Source organism: Patella vulgata, chromosome 4 (genome assembly GCF_932274485.2).
Source record: "Patella vulgata chromosome 4, xgPatVulg1.2, whole genome shotgun sequence".
In the NCBI taxonomy this organism is placed as follows: domain Eukaryota; kingdom Metazoa; phylum Mollusca; class Gastropoda; family Patellidae; genus Patella; species Patella vulgata.
In genome coordinates, this window is record NC_065882.2 from 84,542,497 (window position 1) to 84,562,345 (window position 19,849).

At 36.2% G+C, this 19,849-nt stretch overlaps 1 protein-coding gene across 5 annotated transcripts in view; it reads right to left on the reverse strand.

Moving 5' to 3' along the window:
- Positions 1-19,586, reverse strand: part of LOC126818294 (neurogenic locus notch homolog protein 1) — a 28,612-nt gene extending 9,026 nt beyond the window's left edge. For 2 of the 5 annotated variants that reach the window (XR_008787903.1, XM_056100486.1), the window contains exons 1-11: positions 19,449-19,580; positions 18,911-18,998; positions 18,518-18,658; positions 18,101-18,238; positions 17,612-17,770; positions 16,525-16,635; positions 16,018-16,131; positions 15,763-15,870; positions 15,001-15,117; positions 13,848-13,940; positions 13,223-13,321 (exon numbers count right to left, since the gene is read on the reverse strand). Coding sequence is in view for 4 of the 5 variants with exons in the window: in XM_056100486.1 (XP_055956461.1) it covers positions 13,223-13,321; positions 13,848-13,940; positions 15,001-15,117; positions 15,763-15,870; positions 16,018-16,131; positions 16,525-16,635; positions 17,612-17,770; positions 18,101-18,238; positions 18,518-18,658; positions 18,911-18,998; positions 19,449-19,451 (1,171 nt within the window). In the remaining variant the exon portion in view is untranslated. Of the gene's footprint in view, positions 1-4,207; positions 4,227-8,265; positions 8,303-8,681; positions 8,809-9,647; positions 9,765-12,503; positions 12,612-13,222; positions 13,322-13,847; positions 13,941-15,000; positions 15,118-15,762; positions 15,871-16,017; positions 16,132-16,524; positions 16,636-17,611; positions 17,771-18,100; positions 18,239-18,517; positions 18,659-18,910; positions 18,999-19,448 lie in introns of those variants that run through there. The other 3 variants (XM_050545630.2, XM_050545629.2, XM_050545635.2) reach the window with 3 other exon arrangements.
- Positions 19,587-19,849: the final 263 nt, after the last annotated feature.

The following is a 19,849-nucleotide window of genomic DNA, read 5'->3' on the forward strand; positions in this document are numbered from 1 at the left end:
AGATTCCGATCGCAGATCGTTTGATGTAAGGTGCGATTCTACAAGATCACAAAAATATCTAGGAGGGGTATGATTTACACATTTGAAAGTCAGGGTAAGGAATTTAAAATCCATTGGGGCAGAAACAATGACCCAGTGGAAAGCGTTTGGATGGAGCTGTAATGTGGATTGATTTAGGTGATTGCGTCACCATCCTGGCAGACGCTGAAGTTGGCTTTGCGGATGATCTAAAAGAAGACCGTTGCAGTAGTCTAGACGAGACAGAATTAAGGATCGGTCCAGGAATGAATTCCAAGTTAGGTAGTTTCTGATGTTACAGATTTTTCTCAAATGGAACAAACAATTTTTTTTTATTTGACAATCGAAACTACCTACACCAAATCTTTTCTAATTCTCAAACACTCATAACTTTGCCAAGAATAAAGTAATTTGATGAAAAGTTTCAATATATTCACTTTCATTATCTATTTTCAAACTATTATAGTAAGAATTGTCAACTCTGTATCTAAACAAAAATGATGCTTCTAAAGTGGTGGACACCTTAGCCGAATGATTCGGTCGAATCAATCGGCGTCGGATTTCTATTCGGCCGAATAATTATCTCGAATCAAACATGTTTGATATATTCGGCCGTATAATATTCGCCTAAATTGACCGCTTCGCCGAAGCATTCGCCCGAATGTAGAATTCATTAGCCAATCACTACTCATCATCCACTCATATCGAGAAGTCACGTGATTGTGTGAAGTCTTGGTTGCCGCGATGTTTAATCATGAGACGTGGAAGGTGATACAATCGACTGGTGAATGGGGCGAAGCATTCGCCTAGCGAGTCAACCCATTAGACAGAATAACATTCGGCGCCGATTAATTCGGCCTTACAATTCGGCCGAATGATTCGGCTAATGTGTCCAAGGCTTTAAAGAAGGCCAAATATATTTAATTCGTGTTGTTGGTGGTGTCGGGGTGAAGAAAATGTTGAGCTTTCAGGATTAACGACATTCTTCTGGCTTAGCGTCAAGATTTGTAAAATTGGGTAAAAATTAGGTTATTCTTAATAGTTGGGGTATTTACAATTATAGGTATATGTAGGCCACCCTGTGAAGATGGCAGTGTTTGTCGATATAGAAGTTCCTGTCAATGCATCTCAAATGCTACCCAGTATAAATCTGGTTCCGGTTGTTCTAAAGTGACAGGTATTGTATACCCTATATTTTCTGTTGATAAGTTGATGACGTCATGATAATGATAATGTGTATTAGTAGAGAGAGCAAGAAATGAGGTTTAACGTCCACTGGACACAAACTAGGTAATATCGGGACTACTATAGGGTTCAATTGTATTCATTAATTCGCTTGAGCGTAGGGGTCTTTAGCAGTGTGTGTGTGTGTGTGGGGGGGGGGGGGTCCGAACAAAACCCACGAGGTTTAACAGGCGAACCTACCCGTTGTCAATTACAGCTGTGAGTTGAAACTACGCCGCTTAGCTCAATGACAGATCTTATGAGCTATAGCGCACGGGTTAACCTCTCTCCCCCACCAAGCCCAATTTTCGTGAAATAATCGTAGGTTTGACTAGTCAGCCTCTTATTGTAGATATAACAGATTTTATCTATTTACGTTGGACTGTTCTCTAAGATCTTATATCATGGATACAGGCGACAGAACGGATTACCGCTTAGATTCAAGTACATAATTAACAGATATCGTAATATATGCTAATGTTTAAATTACATTTCATTTTACCAGAATGCGTGGGTGGCTGTTTAAATGGAGGTACATGTGATTATAGAGGTAAATGTAGATGCCTAAAGGAATACACAGGTGTCAACTGTGAAACATATACAGGTAAGTCATGTGTTTGGTCAAATCCAGTATTTAATTAGCTTTATTGCATCTTCTATATCAATATACAATACACCGGGGCAGCAGAACTTGTAGAAAACGTCAATCACAAACATGATAGCATTAATTAATCATATGGTTTATTACAGTGTAAAACAACAAACATGGTAACACACGAGAATGATACAAATAACATAAATAACGGACTTGTTATAATAACACATTCAAATTATACAAATTGGTTTTATACAGGGTGTCCATGTCTGAATAACGGACGATGCGTTAATGACGAATGTCAATGTGCAACAAATGAAACTGGAAAATTCATTGGAAACCTTTGTAGAAAATTCTCCTTTTATTGTAAGTTATCTTATTCTATGTATCAGGTTATTTGTAAAGTGTTTCAAAATTATTAACATACAACCAATTGTTGATTATTAAATTAGATTCTGAATAATATTTGTTTAATAATATGCTGATGTTTCTCTGACGATAAGCAACGTAGTAACATGTAGTAACACTAGGTTGACGATAAGCAACGTAGTAACAATAGACGTCTTCTACATTCTGATCGTATTAGTATCCTACATACTGATTATCACTACTGATTTATAATCAGACAGAATAACAATGAGTTTAAAACATACCCCAGCTGTACGCCACAGCGACACTCAAAATATTTAACTATGTATCATTGATTAATATCTTCACCTTCAGACAATTCCTGTGATCTACAGAACTATACATTTTAGCCAGGTAATCTAGGAGGGCAATTCATATGGTTTGGAGCAGCCCAAGGAAAGTCCATAATCAAATATACAAATATCCTAACCTCAGACTCTGTAATTGAACAGTTTCAGATATTAATTTTCTATTAAGTTATAAAATCGTCGTCTCAGACCCAGTGTTAATTAAATTGCTTCATTCCCACCTAACGAAAAGTCAAAGAGACAATGACTTAAGATTCCTTTAAAATATATTCTGATATATTCTATTGTGAAATCTTCGTTGTTCTGTTTAATAGGTCAGATGTTGTTTAATTTTATCCACAGATCCGTGTTACCCGTCAGTTCTGAATGGTGGGTTGTGTTCAGTGGGTACTATTTACTGTCCCTACGACGATATAGGGTATTTCCATGGTGACCAATGTGAGAAGTATAGACTAAAAGGTAATTGTAGTAAATACATTTGATATTAAAGGGGAATAACCCTATAAACTATCATGGACATGGTTCAATTTCGCCAATAGTTGATATGAAATGTCTGTCACGCGCATGCGGCGCAATCTACAGCATTCTCGGCATTCCCAGTGGTATCGTTCCGTTTTACTCCACCGAAACAAGTACCTTTAAAGTCTGGGAGAGAAGTTGCGTTCATTGCCGACACGGTTAGAGCCACTATTTTGTTAACTAAATACATCAGTCGTTGCAATTATACTCTTCAAAAAAGTAGGGGATATTGAAATGCAAATACCTATGCAGGTTGTGATATGATAAATAGTCATGGACACTTGACATGCTTTGAGAGTATGTTCACAGGTGAAGAACTTATCGCCCCAACACTGCCACTGAGCTGCACACGCGACACGCAATATAGCGCCATACACGTGGGAGGGGTGCATTGCCAAATTTGACAGTTCACGGAAGGGTTGGTGAAAACTGCCCCTTGCTGGTTTATCCTATCCATGTTTGCTTTCCTATCGGTTCTTGCATAAGATTTACTGTTTGGCATATCTTTGCTTTAGTGTATTACGTTTAATTTGATCGGGATATGTGTTCGTCGACGTCAACCTCAACCGACAACACTGCAAGAATTAGCCGTGGCACTGCAAGAGGAGTGGGTCAGATTGCCTCAAATCGTGATTGGACGGTTGATTAGGAGCATGTCACGACGAATTGCTGAATATCTGAGGATTGGTGAAGCAATTACTCATTATTAAGACAAAAATCAAAAACGTCCATTTTCACTTTTAACAGTGTATCTCTTTGCGAGTCAAATGGGGCCGTCAGATAAGCCGCCCATATGAACTGTTTATGTTCATTTGTAGGCAATTGGCCTGTTATTAACATACACTGGTAACCTCTAATAAAACCAGCAGTGCGTTTCCGCAGTTTTGTATTGTTTCTGAATATCCCCTACCTTTTTTTAAGAGTATATCACAGCTTGTATTAGGACATCATTAACAAATCACTGAACAAGTTAAAACCTGTACTGCATTCTATTTAACACCTGTACTGTATTCTAATTAACACCTAGACGGTATACCATTTAACACCTGTATCAAATTATATTATGTAGACTGTGGCAGTAGTTGTGTAGAGCCAGAAGTGTGTGTAGAGGAGGGTTGTAGCTGTCCGTACAACGCAACAGAGCGTTACTCCACCTATACAAATGAAAATGGCAGATGTAAAGGAAAACGGTATCTGTAAGTGAAAATGGGTATTTATAGCATTTTTCGGACAAAGAACCGAGCTCCGGGATATTAGTGACTTTTTAATGGTGTGTTAAACAAGAGGTATGCGAAAACGAAAATCAGAAATTGGTCTTCATGACTTCAATGTGCTCAGAACGCAGATAAGCCCCGATTCGGAATAAATCAATTCAAATGAGATTTCCTTTGTTCGTTCCTGGGTTTTATGTCAACTTCCACCAAGGGTGATATCGTAGACAAGTGTTTCCTAAGACACTTGCCAGAGGAAGGCACAAAATAGGCTTGATGCAGCTCTCTTGGGTAAGACCCAGCGTCTATGTAGGGAAGCGCCTGAGATGAATATAACCCAAAGGAGAATATCCGGGTGTAAGAAAAGAAAGAATGGGTGAGCAGTCTGACCCGCTTTACCTATAAATGCTACGATCTCAGGTATAGTAGGTAAATTTAGGTTTGACTGTCAGTCGGGCCCTAGGGTCCGCCGCCTGTCCGATCTAGGGTCAGGGATGCAAGCAATGTGGTGCTGTTAGCCTTATGAAAAGAAACACGCTACTGGTTTTGAACCAACTGGGCTAATTAAATGAAATGAGGTTTATATTTCTGCACCAACTGGACTAATGAAAAACGATATGCTACTGGAGATATCTAATCCAATCCAAAATGTCATTGCCTTTTTATGTGTACATGGAACCTCAGTTTCTAGTAATATTCATAGAACTGTATTTTAATAGACCCATGTTATAACTAAATTGTCTAATTGTTTAATATCTTAATATTTCAGCTGAAACCAAAATTAAAATCAAACGACCAAATATTCATTTTGTTGTCTTATTTTTAATTGATGGCGATGGGTAACCAGTATTCGTTGTATAAAGGGACTGGGTAATCAGTACTAGTTTTATATTTAAAGGGGTTGGGGGTCCTCAGAGATTTTGTTTTTATCCTATCTGACATCTGACTTTCTGTTGATTGGTAATTTACTCATGTCGATATATTGTGATTTATGGGGTATATTACGGCCAGACCGCGGTGCTTCAGCCTACTCCTCCACGTCGGTTTTCAAAGAATCGGCAGATAAGATTACATTAATCTAAGCTACAAAATACATATAACAAAATAAAAACAACCGCATGCATTAATTATTTAATGTATGATAAATGTTCAGTCTATGTATTCTACTGTCCTAAAACAATTCATTCAAACTAGACACGGAAAACATAAAAGATGGTGATTGTCGGTAATTATTAATGACAGTTTAAAAATGACATTGGATACGTAATATAAGTCTAGATGTCGCTAACGTTGTGGCCTGGATACAGGACTGCTAATGAACTGACTTGAACCGAATATGGAAAACACAAATCATTGCGGAACAACTAAAAGACGACATGAATCAATATAATCTACTAGAAACATATCAGTCTATTTGCAGAAATCGGCACAGTACAGTGACAGTCCTAACAAAGTTTCAAAGTGATATTCTTTGTGGACAAAAAAATATTATTCTATTGTATTATTGGACTTATCTGCCGCATTTGACACCATAGATCACCAACGTCTCCTGCAGCGCTTAAATCAAAGGATAAATATATCAGAATCGTCATTGGAACATATAAGATCCTAATGAAATTGTAGACCGCAATTATAGTTTGTGTTGCGGGTGAAAAATGACAACCAACAGTATCACAGTATGGAATTCCCCACGGATCAGACCTCGCTCCAATTCTTTCGATAATTTTCACGCTTGTTTTGGTGATGTTATCAGGGGATGTGATGCGAACTTTCACCTCTTTACTAACGATACGCCGTTGTATCCCAGTGACCCAACTAGTGTCGCCCAGAGAATACAACTCCAAGTGGATTGAAAAATTCGGCGTGTGGATACATGAAAAAAAAACCCAAAAAACTTGAAACTTATTTCAAAAATTTCTTTCAATCTTTAGACCGACCATACAAATCTCCGTAGCAGATTCAAATATAAGTCAAATATCTATTGGAGATTGTGTAATCCTTGTTGTCAATCAGCTAGAAATCTAGGTCTTATTTTCGAACTTTTAATTAACACATTTCTTCTATAACTTAATTCTGTTTCCTTGAGCTGCGCCAAATAAGTAAAATTTTAAAAATATCTTGATGTGGATTCAACCCAAACTCTTGTCAATGCCTCCATAACTTCTCGTCTGGACTATTATAACTCGTTACTATTATAACTCGTCTCCCAACAACTTCTTTAAATCGTCTACGGAAGATTCAAAACACAGCCGCGCGAATTATTACTAAAACGAAACTTCAAGATATATTTCATCCATTCTAAGACAGCTTGATTTGGCTACCCGTGAGGAAAGTGTAAAATATAAGATTTTTCTATTGACGTACAAGTCTCTTCATGCCGCAGCTACGAGCTATCTTCGGAGCTTAATTCCAGTAACAACCAGATCGTCAAATAAACAATATCCATTAAATATTTAGTAATTAGTACAGTGGTCAGCAAATTGGGCGCTTGCCTTTTTAAAGAGACGGCGGGACTATCAGGGAAGACATATCGAAGCCGGATACCATTCTTGATAGCGGGGGAGAATTGTGGCTAACATTCGGTCTTAACCTACGAATGCATTTCGAAGGAACCTGAATTATAGTAGTTTGTGTTGTGGTAGGTCACAGGAAGACTATCCATTATATTAACATGGCCAGATGAAGCTCAAGAGAACTGAAAATGTTAGATAAAAACATGTTTATTTCTTTTTCCACGTAGAAGTTACGATTGATTCACTAGTAACGCCTAATAAAGAATATGTTCCTGACAATAACAGCCAGAAACATTGACACAGAGAATCCAGTTATCAGGTGGGCGCATGCGTTGATTTAACTGAACAAGAAAATAAGATATCAGCCTTACTAGATATACTGTTCCTGTTTCTTCTACATAGAAAACTCTAGAGAGAGATGGGGGGGGGGGCACCCGCGACACAATCTAACTCATTTCGGGACTAACACATGGTTCAAATTTAATAGGGGTCTTTAACTGTGAGAGGAGAGGTCCCGGAAGAAGCTCACGAGATTAGACAATGGACAAGCGACCCTACTCCTTGCCACGTACAAGCGGGGAATCGAAATCACACCACTTGACTCAATAACAGTACTTATGATTTCACTACACCACCCAACCTCTGGAATAAAACAAAACTAAATTTTTATGGGATTACCCTAACGTTTCGACAATTATCCTCGGATCAGTATCAACCACAATTATGACGATCCGTTAATGATGACAATTTTGATGAGTTACTTCTTGAAAGGGAAGAACATATATAATATGCACATCTGGATTGGGAAGAATTATTGCCGCTTTAATCCTATAGCCGCTGTTTACTTTCTTACGTTATAAAAGGGGACATGATGACATAGCTAGACATAGACGGGTTTTTGTCAGGAACAGCGTCTAGTCGTTAGTATGGAACGAAAACACGCAGGATCCGCACCCCTTTAGATACAAAACCAATACACATAAGTTAGATATGATTAAGGAAGAAATTACCCACGACATAAAAACACATGGTCTATACACTCAGTACTGATTGCCCAACGTACCCAGGGGTCCCCACCCCTTGAATATACAATTAGTACTGTTTTCCCCAACGTACCCAGGAGTCCCCACCCCTTAAATATACAATCAGTATTGATTACCCAACGTACACAGAGGCCCCCACCCCTTAAATATACAAACAGTACTGGTTAGCCAGGATAATCAGGATTCCCAACCCTTTACATATATAGCCGGTACTGATTACTCGGGGTAATCAGGGTCCCCACTCCTTAAATATACAAACGGTACTGATTACCCACGGTAAACAGGACCCCCCCCCCCCCCTTTAAATATACAGCTGGTACTGCTTATCACGGATACCCAGACTGGGCTGTTAAAGAATATAATGCTGGCAAGGTAAAAGAATCTATGTATCTTCATTAATAAAAAAAAACAAATTAAACAATAAAATGGATGTTTGATCATTTATCTTTAATTTTGGTTTCAGCTGAAATAAAAAGATATTAAACAATAAGACATTTAAATCATGAAATGTGTCTATTAAAATCTAGCGGTTCATATATGGCGAAAAACGTTGACGTGTACATAAAACACAACCTTGCCAGTTTGGATTCGATGAGATTTCCCTCGTAGCATAACCAGTTGATACAGAAACAAAGGGTGTCAAACCTCATTTTATTTCATTTGTCCCGAATTGAGATCATCAATGTCACTCAGTCAATTTCTCAAAATGAACAGATTACTGCTCCGCGCTGTTGTCTTTGTTTTCACACATCTCTTATAAAGCGCACCATTACAACAGTCAGTAATATTCTGGAACTCTCGTCAACGCCCCAATAATTTTATAGATACCGATGTTTACTTACTAATAAAGTGTTCCCTGGCATCTGCCATTTGCATTTGTAAAGGTAAAGGAACGCTCTGTCAAATTGTACGGACAGGTACAACCGTAACTTGAACACACTTCTGGCTCTATACAACTACCGTTACAACCTACATAATACAGTACAGGTGATAATTAGAACATGTGTTAATTAGAATACAATACAGGTGTTAAATAGAATAAAATACGGGTGTTAATTAGAACACTGTACTGGTGTTAATTAGAAAACAGCACAGGTGTTAATTAGAATACAGCACAGGTGTTAATTAGAATACAGTACAGGTGTTAATTAGAATACAGTACGGGTGTTAATTAGAATATAGCACATGTGTTCATTAGAATACAGATGTTAATTAGAATACCGTACCTGTCTTAATTAGAATACAATACGGGTGTTAATTAGAATGCAATACAGGTGTTAATTAGAATACCGTACTTGTGTTAATTAGAATACAGTACAGGTGTTAATTAGAATACAATACGGGTGTTAATTTGAATACTTGGACATCGCAGGTCTAAGCATCACGCAACATTCAAAATCGTTTGAGAGAGAGGGGGATATCATACCGATTTTAAACACTACACATATGTTGCCTAGTGTGGTTAATTTGTTCATCGCCCTGTAAACTAGTAAAAGTTCAAAGAGGCCCCGTGTGAACGTAAAAAATGACACTAAGGCTGGTATGTAAACTGATTTTGATTGGTTCGTAGAATCAAGTTAGATCAAGAACAGGTAATTTGAATTTGAGAAAACCCCGTGGATGGACCCAGAGGTAAATGGAGTACAACGGAACGACACCACTGGGAATGCCAAGAATACTGTAGATTGCGCCGCATGCGCGTGAAAGACATTTCATACCATCTACCAACTATTGACGACATTGAACTCTGTCCATGGCAATTTACAGGGTTATGCCCCTTTAATATCGACTGTAGTTACTACAATTACTTTTTAAACTGTACTTCTCACATTGGTCACCATGGAAATATCCCACATCGTCGTAGGGGCATAAAGTAGTACCCGCTACACACCATCCACCATTCAGAACTGACGGGTAACACGGATCTGTTGATAAAATTAAACAACTTCTGAGCTATCAAAACGAACAACGAAGATTTCACGATCGAAAATATCAGAATATAATTTTGAGAAGTCTTCTTATCTCAGAACAAGAAAACCAGGAAGATCCTAGAAGCTATTCACCTGAACTTAATAGGGACTTGGGGCTTTACATCCCCAGGGCATATGATGATGTTATTAATCTGCATAACCGTGGTAATTTAGCATCCTTGGTCGAATTAAAATCCCCCCCCCCCTTTTTGATTAAGTTTTCGCTATTATAGATTATCCCAAACCTGACCATGATGTGTGTATTGTTATATTTGTATTTATAAATCCATGTCATATTTAATTCCATGCATATATGGCCTCACTATCTGTGTCTAATCAGCTTTACCCTGTTTATTCATAGCCCCCTTTGAAGGGCTTCATACTAGTTAATTGTATTAGAGTTTATTCAGTCGGCTAATTAGCTTGTTGTGCTTGTTAAATATCCTTTACCTCTTATATTCTTTTTGTTGCTGTTATTTTAATCCATGTTGATGGTTTCACTATGAATTTTGTATATATTGACCTCAAGTTTACTAAATGTCATTGTGCTTGAAAACAATAAGAGTATACTTGTCGAAACGTCGTGCTTTTAGAATAAAACTAGTGATTGTATCCCATAAAAACTGTGTTCTGTTCTTATCTCATTGCCGATTTAGGTTTTAGTCGGGTAGGAAGCAACATGTATTATAGCTGAATCTGAGATCGTCCAACATGACTCTTTAATAACTTTATAGAAAATTAATATTTGAAACTGCCCAATTCCAGTGTCTGGAGTTAGGTTTATGATATAATAATAATTTATTTGTATATTTAATTATTTACAATTTACATTTAAAAAACTAGCTGGATGTGAGATGATCAAAGACAATGATTTAATACCTTGATAGACAGTTTATTGTTACTGTATGTGTCCATATGTCTGAGTTGGTTGTCGTCAGCGAAAAATCAACATATTAATTATTACCCAAATGCTATTCAGGATCTTCTCAATAATGACAAATTTCACAAATAACCCGATACATATTAGATATTTTACAAAATCAATATACTTTCAACAGGAGTAAAGATATAAAAGAAAATGTCAAAATAGATGCACTACCTTACATTTATTCTATACCTAAATTCCATAAAAACATAATATCCTCCAGCATCTGTCAAACAAAACCTTTAGTTAAAACTATTGCCAAAGGACGCAACATGTAATTTGTTGCAGAACATTCCGTAGCTATACTGGAATTAATAGTTTTTTCATAATTGATAAAAAATAAACCCATAGTAGATACCTTAGATAAAAGTAATTTCGAAACTTCCGTTTCTTCAACATACCAAGTTTGACATTTCTTATAAGTATGTAACGGACTACATATTGGATAATGATCCAATTTAATATTTATTTTAAATTTTCTGTAGTTACCTAATCCTATCTGGATTATCGCTCTTATATTATGCCTTTATAAATACACTTACATAGTACGATTTCTTCAGCATACCTGTTTTGTATATCTTATGTGGGGTAATACGTATTATATTTTGTGCAATTACATAACTTAATAATTCCGATTAGTTGCAAAATTGATAGGTTTTTTAAACCTTTTGGCGTTATTTTATCTGGATTATCGCCCTTTTTATTGTGGTGTTTTTATCACCAAAACATTCTGACGTCATTAGCAACTGCCTTTTTTACGTCATGTCATTCAGTCAGCAGACGGCTGTCTATCGAGACGGTCTACATTTTCTCATTTGCTTCTTTGTATTCAGTTTTGTTTGTTTTTTGCGCTGTTTTTGTGGTGGGTGGATGTACCCTAACTGTATATTCAATATGCCTGATTCTATTTAGGAGATAAACACCTCCTGTTTCGCATTTAGAGGGGTGTTATTGTCCAATAGACATGTCCTGAGATCATTAGGACCCAAGACACAAAAAAAACCTAAAATTCTCACTTCATTTTTTAAAAAGTACTTTTTGAAATAAAATTTATGTTTTTGTAATAGATTTTTGAATATTTTGTTGTTTGTAGCTATTACCTGACAAGGGGGTGGCGTTTCAAGTTCACCTTCGGACATATCTCCAAATATTTCATCTAATGTACCGAGATCAAAATTGAGTGTCTCCATTGTAGTTATTTCCATTAAAGTAGTACGCATAATATTAATACGCCGTGATTTTTCTAATTTAGAGGGGTGTTATTGTCCAATAGACGGTGTCTAATCGACCAATCAAAACGCAAGATTCACCCTTAAGCATATTACAATGAATACTAAAACATCGAGCATTTAGTTTTAGACTACCTTTTTTTTTATACATTTCACAGATGTGGTTACTTGTATAGTTAAAATTTACTACAATATGTTTACATTTATATTTCTTGTAACATATAGCAGATCCTGATGGTTTTCTCTGGGTTATATTCAAGATTATTTTCAAATTTGTATAGTTAAATTTTACTACAATATGCTTACATTCATATTTCTTGTAACATATAGCAGATCGTGACTCATGCTGGTATTACACAATGGTTTCTCTGGGTTTTATTCATGATTGTTTTCAAATTTGAGTGAAGTCTGTGTCACTAAAGGCCCGGGACTGTACAGGTCAGTGGAAGCTTACGGCTAGCCCCCGGATCTGTCTTGTTTTTGTGTAAATTATGTGTGGTGCAGTCCCCCTGCACGTACTAATAGAATAAGGTTACTTACAAAGAAAGGTGAACTCTGTACAAAGGTCTCCGGTGAATGCTCCTGTTTCATTTATTGTACATTGACACACGTCATCAGAGCACCGTCCGTTATTCAGACATGGACACCCTATACAAAAATGAAATAAAATGGAGTTTAACGTCCCACTTTTCCACTCTGACAGGCCATACGATGTCCTATGTGTGTAATTTAGACAAGACAGCGTCGCTACTCTTATATCAAATTCTAACTGTCCATGGTACATGCAATCTCGGTTTTTTGTACCATCCGAACGACGAAGCACTATCCTGTCCGGAGCCAGCGTCTTATCCAGTGAGCCATCGCTACTCCACCATGTAAAAAACCAATCTGCATAATTTTCAGGTGTTACTATGTGTTAATATAGCAAGCCCATTTATTTATGTTATTTGTATGATTCTGGTGTGTTACCATGTTTGTGATTGTTGTTTTACAATGTAATAAACCATGTGTTACCATGTGTGTGATGTTGTTTTACATTGTAATAAACCATGTGTTACCATGTTTGTGATTGTTGTTTTACACTGTAATAAACCATGTGCTACCATATTTGTGATTGTTGTTTTACACTGTAATAAATCATGTTATTAATTGTACATTGACTTTTTCTATAATTTCTGCTGTCCCGGCGTATTGTATATTGATATAGCAGATGCAATAAAGCTAATTAAATACTAGATTTGACCAAATAGATAATTTACCTGTATATGTTTCACAGTTGACACCTGTGTATTCCATTAGGCATTTACATTTACCTCTATAATCACATGTACCTCCATTTAAACAGCCACCCACGCATTCTGGTAAAATGTAATTACAACATGAGTTACACTATGCTTTGGATTCTGTACTCCTTTAATCTAAGCAGTAATCCGTTCTGCCGCCTGTATAGGTCCACATGATATAAATTCTTGGGGAACAGTCTAGCATTAATAGATAAACTCTGTTTAGCTGACCGACTAGTCAAATTTACGATTATTTCACGAAACGCTATTAATACACCCTTTTGGGGTGCGGGGGGGGGGGGAATAGCGGTTACGTTTCAGATCACAAGGTCTGTCAATGAGTCAAGTGGTGAGGTTCCGATTCCCAGCGTGTACGTTATAAGGAGTGGGGTCGCCTATCCCACCGCGTAGGTTTTCGCCGGGTCCTCCGGTTTCCTCCCACTACGCGCAAGCGAATTATTGAATAAAAATTTAACCATATATATATATGGTCCGAAATTACTTAATTGTGTTGAGTGGACGTTATACCCCAGTTCTCTTTCCATATTATGACGTCATCAACTAACCTGAATCAACATAGATAATATAAAATATAACATACCTTCCACGGTAGAACAATTCGAACCATTTACATTGCATTGACAAGTACCATCTCGACACACACTGCCATTTTCACAAGGGGGACTACATCCTCCTATAATTGAAATGCACAAATAATATGAAAAACCTACTAATTTTGACTCAAAATTACACATCCGGACTCACTCACAATAATGTAGTGAATCCCGAAAGAGAAACATTTAATTTCCATTTAATATCCCGGCGATCCGAGAGACTGTTATTTGAATAAATGGCTAAATAATACTTCATATAACATTTGAAGGCAGACAAAAAACCTGAATCAGGCAGATTTAGCCAAATGCGTCTTTAAAATTAGAATGTGTTTACTAGCACTTCACACGATATAACCGTAACTAAAGCAATGAAAACTGTAGTTAAATAAGTAGAATAAAGTGGGAGATATACGGTAACGATACCTGGCGTATGTGTGTTGATCCATGTAGTAATGTCGCGAGGACCAACAGATATGTACTGGTAGTAATAAGTCTAAGGTTTAAACCGCTATTAAAATACATTTAGAATATTTATAGGGCAGTTACATCCCAACATGTATGTCAAATTTGGTATGAACACTAGAGGCATCCAGTCTTACTAGAAAATACTTGAGTCCATGAAAAATACCTACTAGGCGCGTATGGGACAAAACTGTAAGAGGGTCACCAACTGACAGACTGTTCACTGTCCGTTTGCTTGAATAACGTGAGGACGTAATTTTTTTAGTGGGATTTGAGGCACACGTAATGTTGTGGAAGTTGTGATTTTATTTCCAGTCTACAGAAGACACACCCACTAGCTGTGTCGACGTCCGCGGGTTATGATGTTTAATCACAGCAAGTTCACACTCGTCACAATGTTTCGTTTTATTAGACCTAATCCTACTCAAACACTGCTGGATTGACTGATGATTCCTGTCGCAGATTATGATTGGTTGATGGTCAGATTAACAACCAGTCGAATGCAATGGCTAGAGAGTGATTTCTCGTACCATTGCTTCAGAAATAAATGGTGCTCTGTTCTGCTCCGACTGGGCTAATGAAGACGGCCATTGCTTCAGGAATTTGCAACAAGTTTTACTGTCGATGGCATGAATATGTGGTTATATACATCAAATTTTAATAGAGATAACAACATACTTAGTAAGATTTTAAACTTTTCACATGCAGAGCCGTAATAATACCCCTGAGCTGTAATTGTACATTGACAGTAACCTCTATAACATTTTCCACCATTCTGACAGGCAGGTTTACATACTATGTAAAAATAAAATATATTAAACTTTTATTGTTACTTTACTGTTAAGACTGCACCCGCGAGGGGACCAGAAAAACATAGGGAAAGGTGCAAAGTTGGGGGATGGAGGTTTTGAATCTGACAATAATATGTCGGCCATACTTATTTTTATTCTAATGGTTATAGGATTTCTAAATAATAACATGGGTAAATAGAGGTTTTATATTGTAGATACTGGATACAGATATTATATATTACATGTATCAAACCTGATTACTAGGATAGTAAGTGATCTATTATTGGTGTTGGTTTGTGCTCGGGGGGAGCGAGGGGGGGTGGGTGATTAGTGGATCTTACCATAACAGATTAGTAGGATAATCAGTGGTATATTATTTACCATAACAGATTACTACTAGGGTAGTCAATGGTATATTATTTACCATAACAGATTACTATGATAGACAGTGGTATATTATTATACCATAACAGATTACTAGGATAGTTAGTGGTGTATTATTTACCATAACAGATTACTGGGATAGTTAGTGGTATGTTATTTACCATAACAGATTACTAGGATAGTTAGTGGTATATTATTTACCATAACAGATTACTAGGGTAGTGTCTGTATAAATACAAATAAATACATTTAAATTAGTACTTACAGTCAACATGTTCACATGCAGAGCCGTAATAATACCCTTGATCTGTAGGTGTACATTGACAAGAACCTCTGTTACACGTTCCACCATTCTGACAGGCAGGATTACATACTGTATAAAAAAACTATCACTGTAAACTTCTACAGGAACGACAACAATGCTTCACATCCTTCAAAATTGAAATTTATTTTTCGAATTCCAATAAATTTGAAGATTTTTGATGACACGAATATGTAGTTGTATAAAAAATATACTTACTGTTGCTTTGAAACTGTTCACATGCGGAGCCGTTATAATACCCTTGATCTGTACTTGTACATCCACAAGAACCGTAATAACATGTTCCACCATTCTGACAGGCAGGATTACATACTATAAAACAAACACATCACAATAAATTTACAGGTAAAGGTTGACAACAATGCTGTCAGTACATCGTATACCATTTCCAATTTCAGATGTCTCATACCTAACAAACGTTTAGAAAATCATTTCGATCGAAATTTGTAGAATGAAGCAAGCGATAAATGAAACATCCAACTTCAGGGATGTAATGGATATAGTTTAAATACTAACACAACATAATTTCTGTTTCAGAAACCATAAATCTATGCACAAGCAGAGGTTAATCCTAAAGATGCGAAGGTAATTGGTTATGTGTGGTGCGGTCCTCCTGCATTTACTAATAATATTCAATAACTATGTTTCCCTGGTGACCATTGGGGACCAGCACATATTGTGAACATGACATTATAGTATACGAACCTGGGTCAAATTCCCTGCAATCCCTTGAATATCCTTTTGGGTCTTGTGGACAAATACACATACCCCTGTAATTACATTCCCCTCCATTGCGACATGGCGGGTTACACAATCCTGTTGTAATAAATACAATAATTACATTTTAAACATATATGAGAGAAGAAATGAAGTTGGATCACTGGGTTATAGGTTTCCTCCACGATAAGAATTATCTACTGTTTAGTCTAGATGGTATTTTAACCTAATACCCCATTATTATAATGATGGTAGATATTCTTAGGACACACAAGAATCGAGAATTTTAATACGTCCAAAAAATTAATTTGAATCGTGTGTAATTGGCCAGATTTTACTGAACAATGAAGCAAAACTTTGATCTTGACCCCAGGCGAAATATCGACCCCTTCTTGGACCTGATGCTAGCTAAAACTTGTTTATATTCTTGCTGTAACCTTATTATATATGTACTTTAATACTCCATATACATGTATATTGATAATTATAATATATGTTTATATCATGTATGTTGATTATATTCTTCCTGTAATCTTATTATATATGTACTTCAATACTCCATATACATGTATATTGATAATTATAATATATGTTTATATCATGTATGTTGATTATATTCTTCCTGTAATCTTATTATATATGTACTTTAATACTCCATATACATGTATATTGATAATTATAATATATGTTTATATCATGTATGTATCTTGCTTTTGGGAAGCCGATTTATACAACTTTGGAGATGTCTGATACATAGACTTAACCTAATGTAGCTGAATATTTCTGTTAATCTAAATAAAATTTTGGAAGTTATTCGATTTTTATTGATGAACGTTTTTTTTTGTGTCACCCTGTATAAGCCTTTGGCTTGTTTCGGTAACCCGTGAATAAAATATTGTTTTTTAAAAAAATATAATTATTGGCGATACTCGTAGATAACCAATACTAATAATCAGAAAAGGAATTATAAATGAAATCGGAAGGTTCAGACGAATTTGATCATATCCACGAGACAAAAACATTCAGTCAGCTCAAGCACCTGAAACTTTGGCGCGTTTAATATGGAAACACTTACCTTTTTCTTGATAATGTTGACATTGGTTTCCATAGTAATATCCGGTAGCCGACATTGAACAGTTACAGTAGGCTCGATCAGTCAAGTGAGGTGCTAACTGTGAATTTCGTAGGACAACACATTCGCCCTGACCTGCTGTGCATGGAGGATCACATATAGCTGTAAAAAGGTGACAATTGAATGTCAGTTTCTTTTAAAACAATTTAAACTATATCAAACATTAGCACATCTCCAATCAGCAATTGTATTCAAGGGGACATTTTAGTTCCTCCCCCTGATCTGTTCACAAGATAACTGACTAGAGCGACTGATACCAACATTGACCAGATTACTACTAGATACAGGGTTTGAAGAATCTCGATGGTGTTTTATATACATATATAGGCCTGTATTGGGAAGATTGGTGGTAACACAGCGTGTATGTTTAATGTATAGTGCTGCATTTGGCCGTCAATTAGTAAATTGTTAAGATTCCCATCATATACTTACGATCAGTTCTAAAAATGTCGCACAAATCTCCATAATAGTATTTGGGGCACACGCAAGATGAGTAAGCAGTTGTACATCCGTCATATTTAAAATTAACCACACATCGACCGCCATTCTGACAAAGTTTATCACATTCCACTGTAATTAATAAAAGATATAGTGTATTACTATATTACTTCGTTGACGGGGTGGATTCTTTAGCAGTGGCAGTCATACTAACAGGGAATCCTGAAGGAAAGAACACAACGAAAAAGCGCGGTTACAAAGTCGACCCAAGTCTATGCGTCGCTGACACATCTTGTGATTTGCGTTAGAATCGTCACCTTCAACCCATTCTAAATTCCAGATTGTCTCTGGAGTGTATGCACAAGACAACCAACAGTGCAGTAACGCGTGGTCAAATGTAATTCAACTCACCTTTGATGAGGACATTCTCACAGAATTCTCCTGTGTAAGATGATGGACAGTTACATATTTGTTTATAACCCGAACCTGAACACGTTGGATCTGGAGTTATATCACACCGACCGCCGTGTAAACACGTTTTATTGCATGGTACTGAAATATGTACACAGACTTTATTACATGTTACTAATAAAATAAAACCAAGTACGAACAATCCAAACCACTGGACAACCGCTATTTATTACATGGAACTAAAATATAAACAATATTTATTACATGGAACTACGTGTAAACCCGCTTTATTACACGATACGGGAATATAAACGATACATAATACATACATCCTAAGAAAAACAATTTTACATAATATTATCATTTACATAATAGTTTTAAGTTTTCACTTACTCGCTAGTTGAACTTCAACTCCATCTAAAACTGATATCCACCCAGGTATGATAAATAACACCACTACAATATTACACGTGACCTGAAACTGCATGTATAATATAAGGTAAAATAACACCACTATAATACTAGTAACCTGAAACTGTACAATACAAGGTAAAATAACACCACTATAATATTACACGTGACCTGAAACTGCATGCACAATACAAGGTATAATAACACCACTATACAACAACAGGTACTATACTAAAACGGTAACATACAACACAAAGGCACTGTACAAGAAAAACAATAGACACACTCTACAACAATTGATATAATATAATAGTGAATTACTCAGAAATAAATATTACCTACCAGAATCTGTGATATTGCCGTATCAAATACACATGATAGAGTCAAACAGTATTCACAGAAATAAATCTTTATAATAACTATAGGGACCACCACAATAATAATATATCTTTATACCAATATTTACAGTGATGACAGCCACCATGCGATGAAATATAGCATGGCTTTGGAACAAACTTACCATTTTGAAAACTTCTTGTCAAAAGCTGAAAACTGATTTCCAGGGTTGTATTATATACAAAAATATTTTGCATTAAAGGTACTCTTCCTATATTTGTTGCCAGATAAATTATAACGATTGTTCTTTGTTGTTACCTGGTTCAGATTTTTGAAACTGTTAAATATACCTTTAACTTGTTTATAGCTATGACGTCCGCTGTTCAATAAATGAATTTTACACTAAAATCGACTACACGTGTTGCAAAATGATACCTTAACTTGTTTATTTCCGTGACAACCACACGTGTTGCAAAATGATACCTTAACTTGTTTATTTCTGTGACAACTACGCGTGTTGCAAAATGTGGTTATAGTTGATAAATATTCTGATATGCATGAACTAAGTCATCCATAATCTGGAAG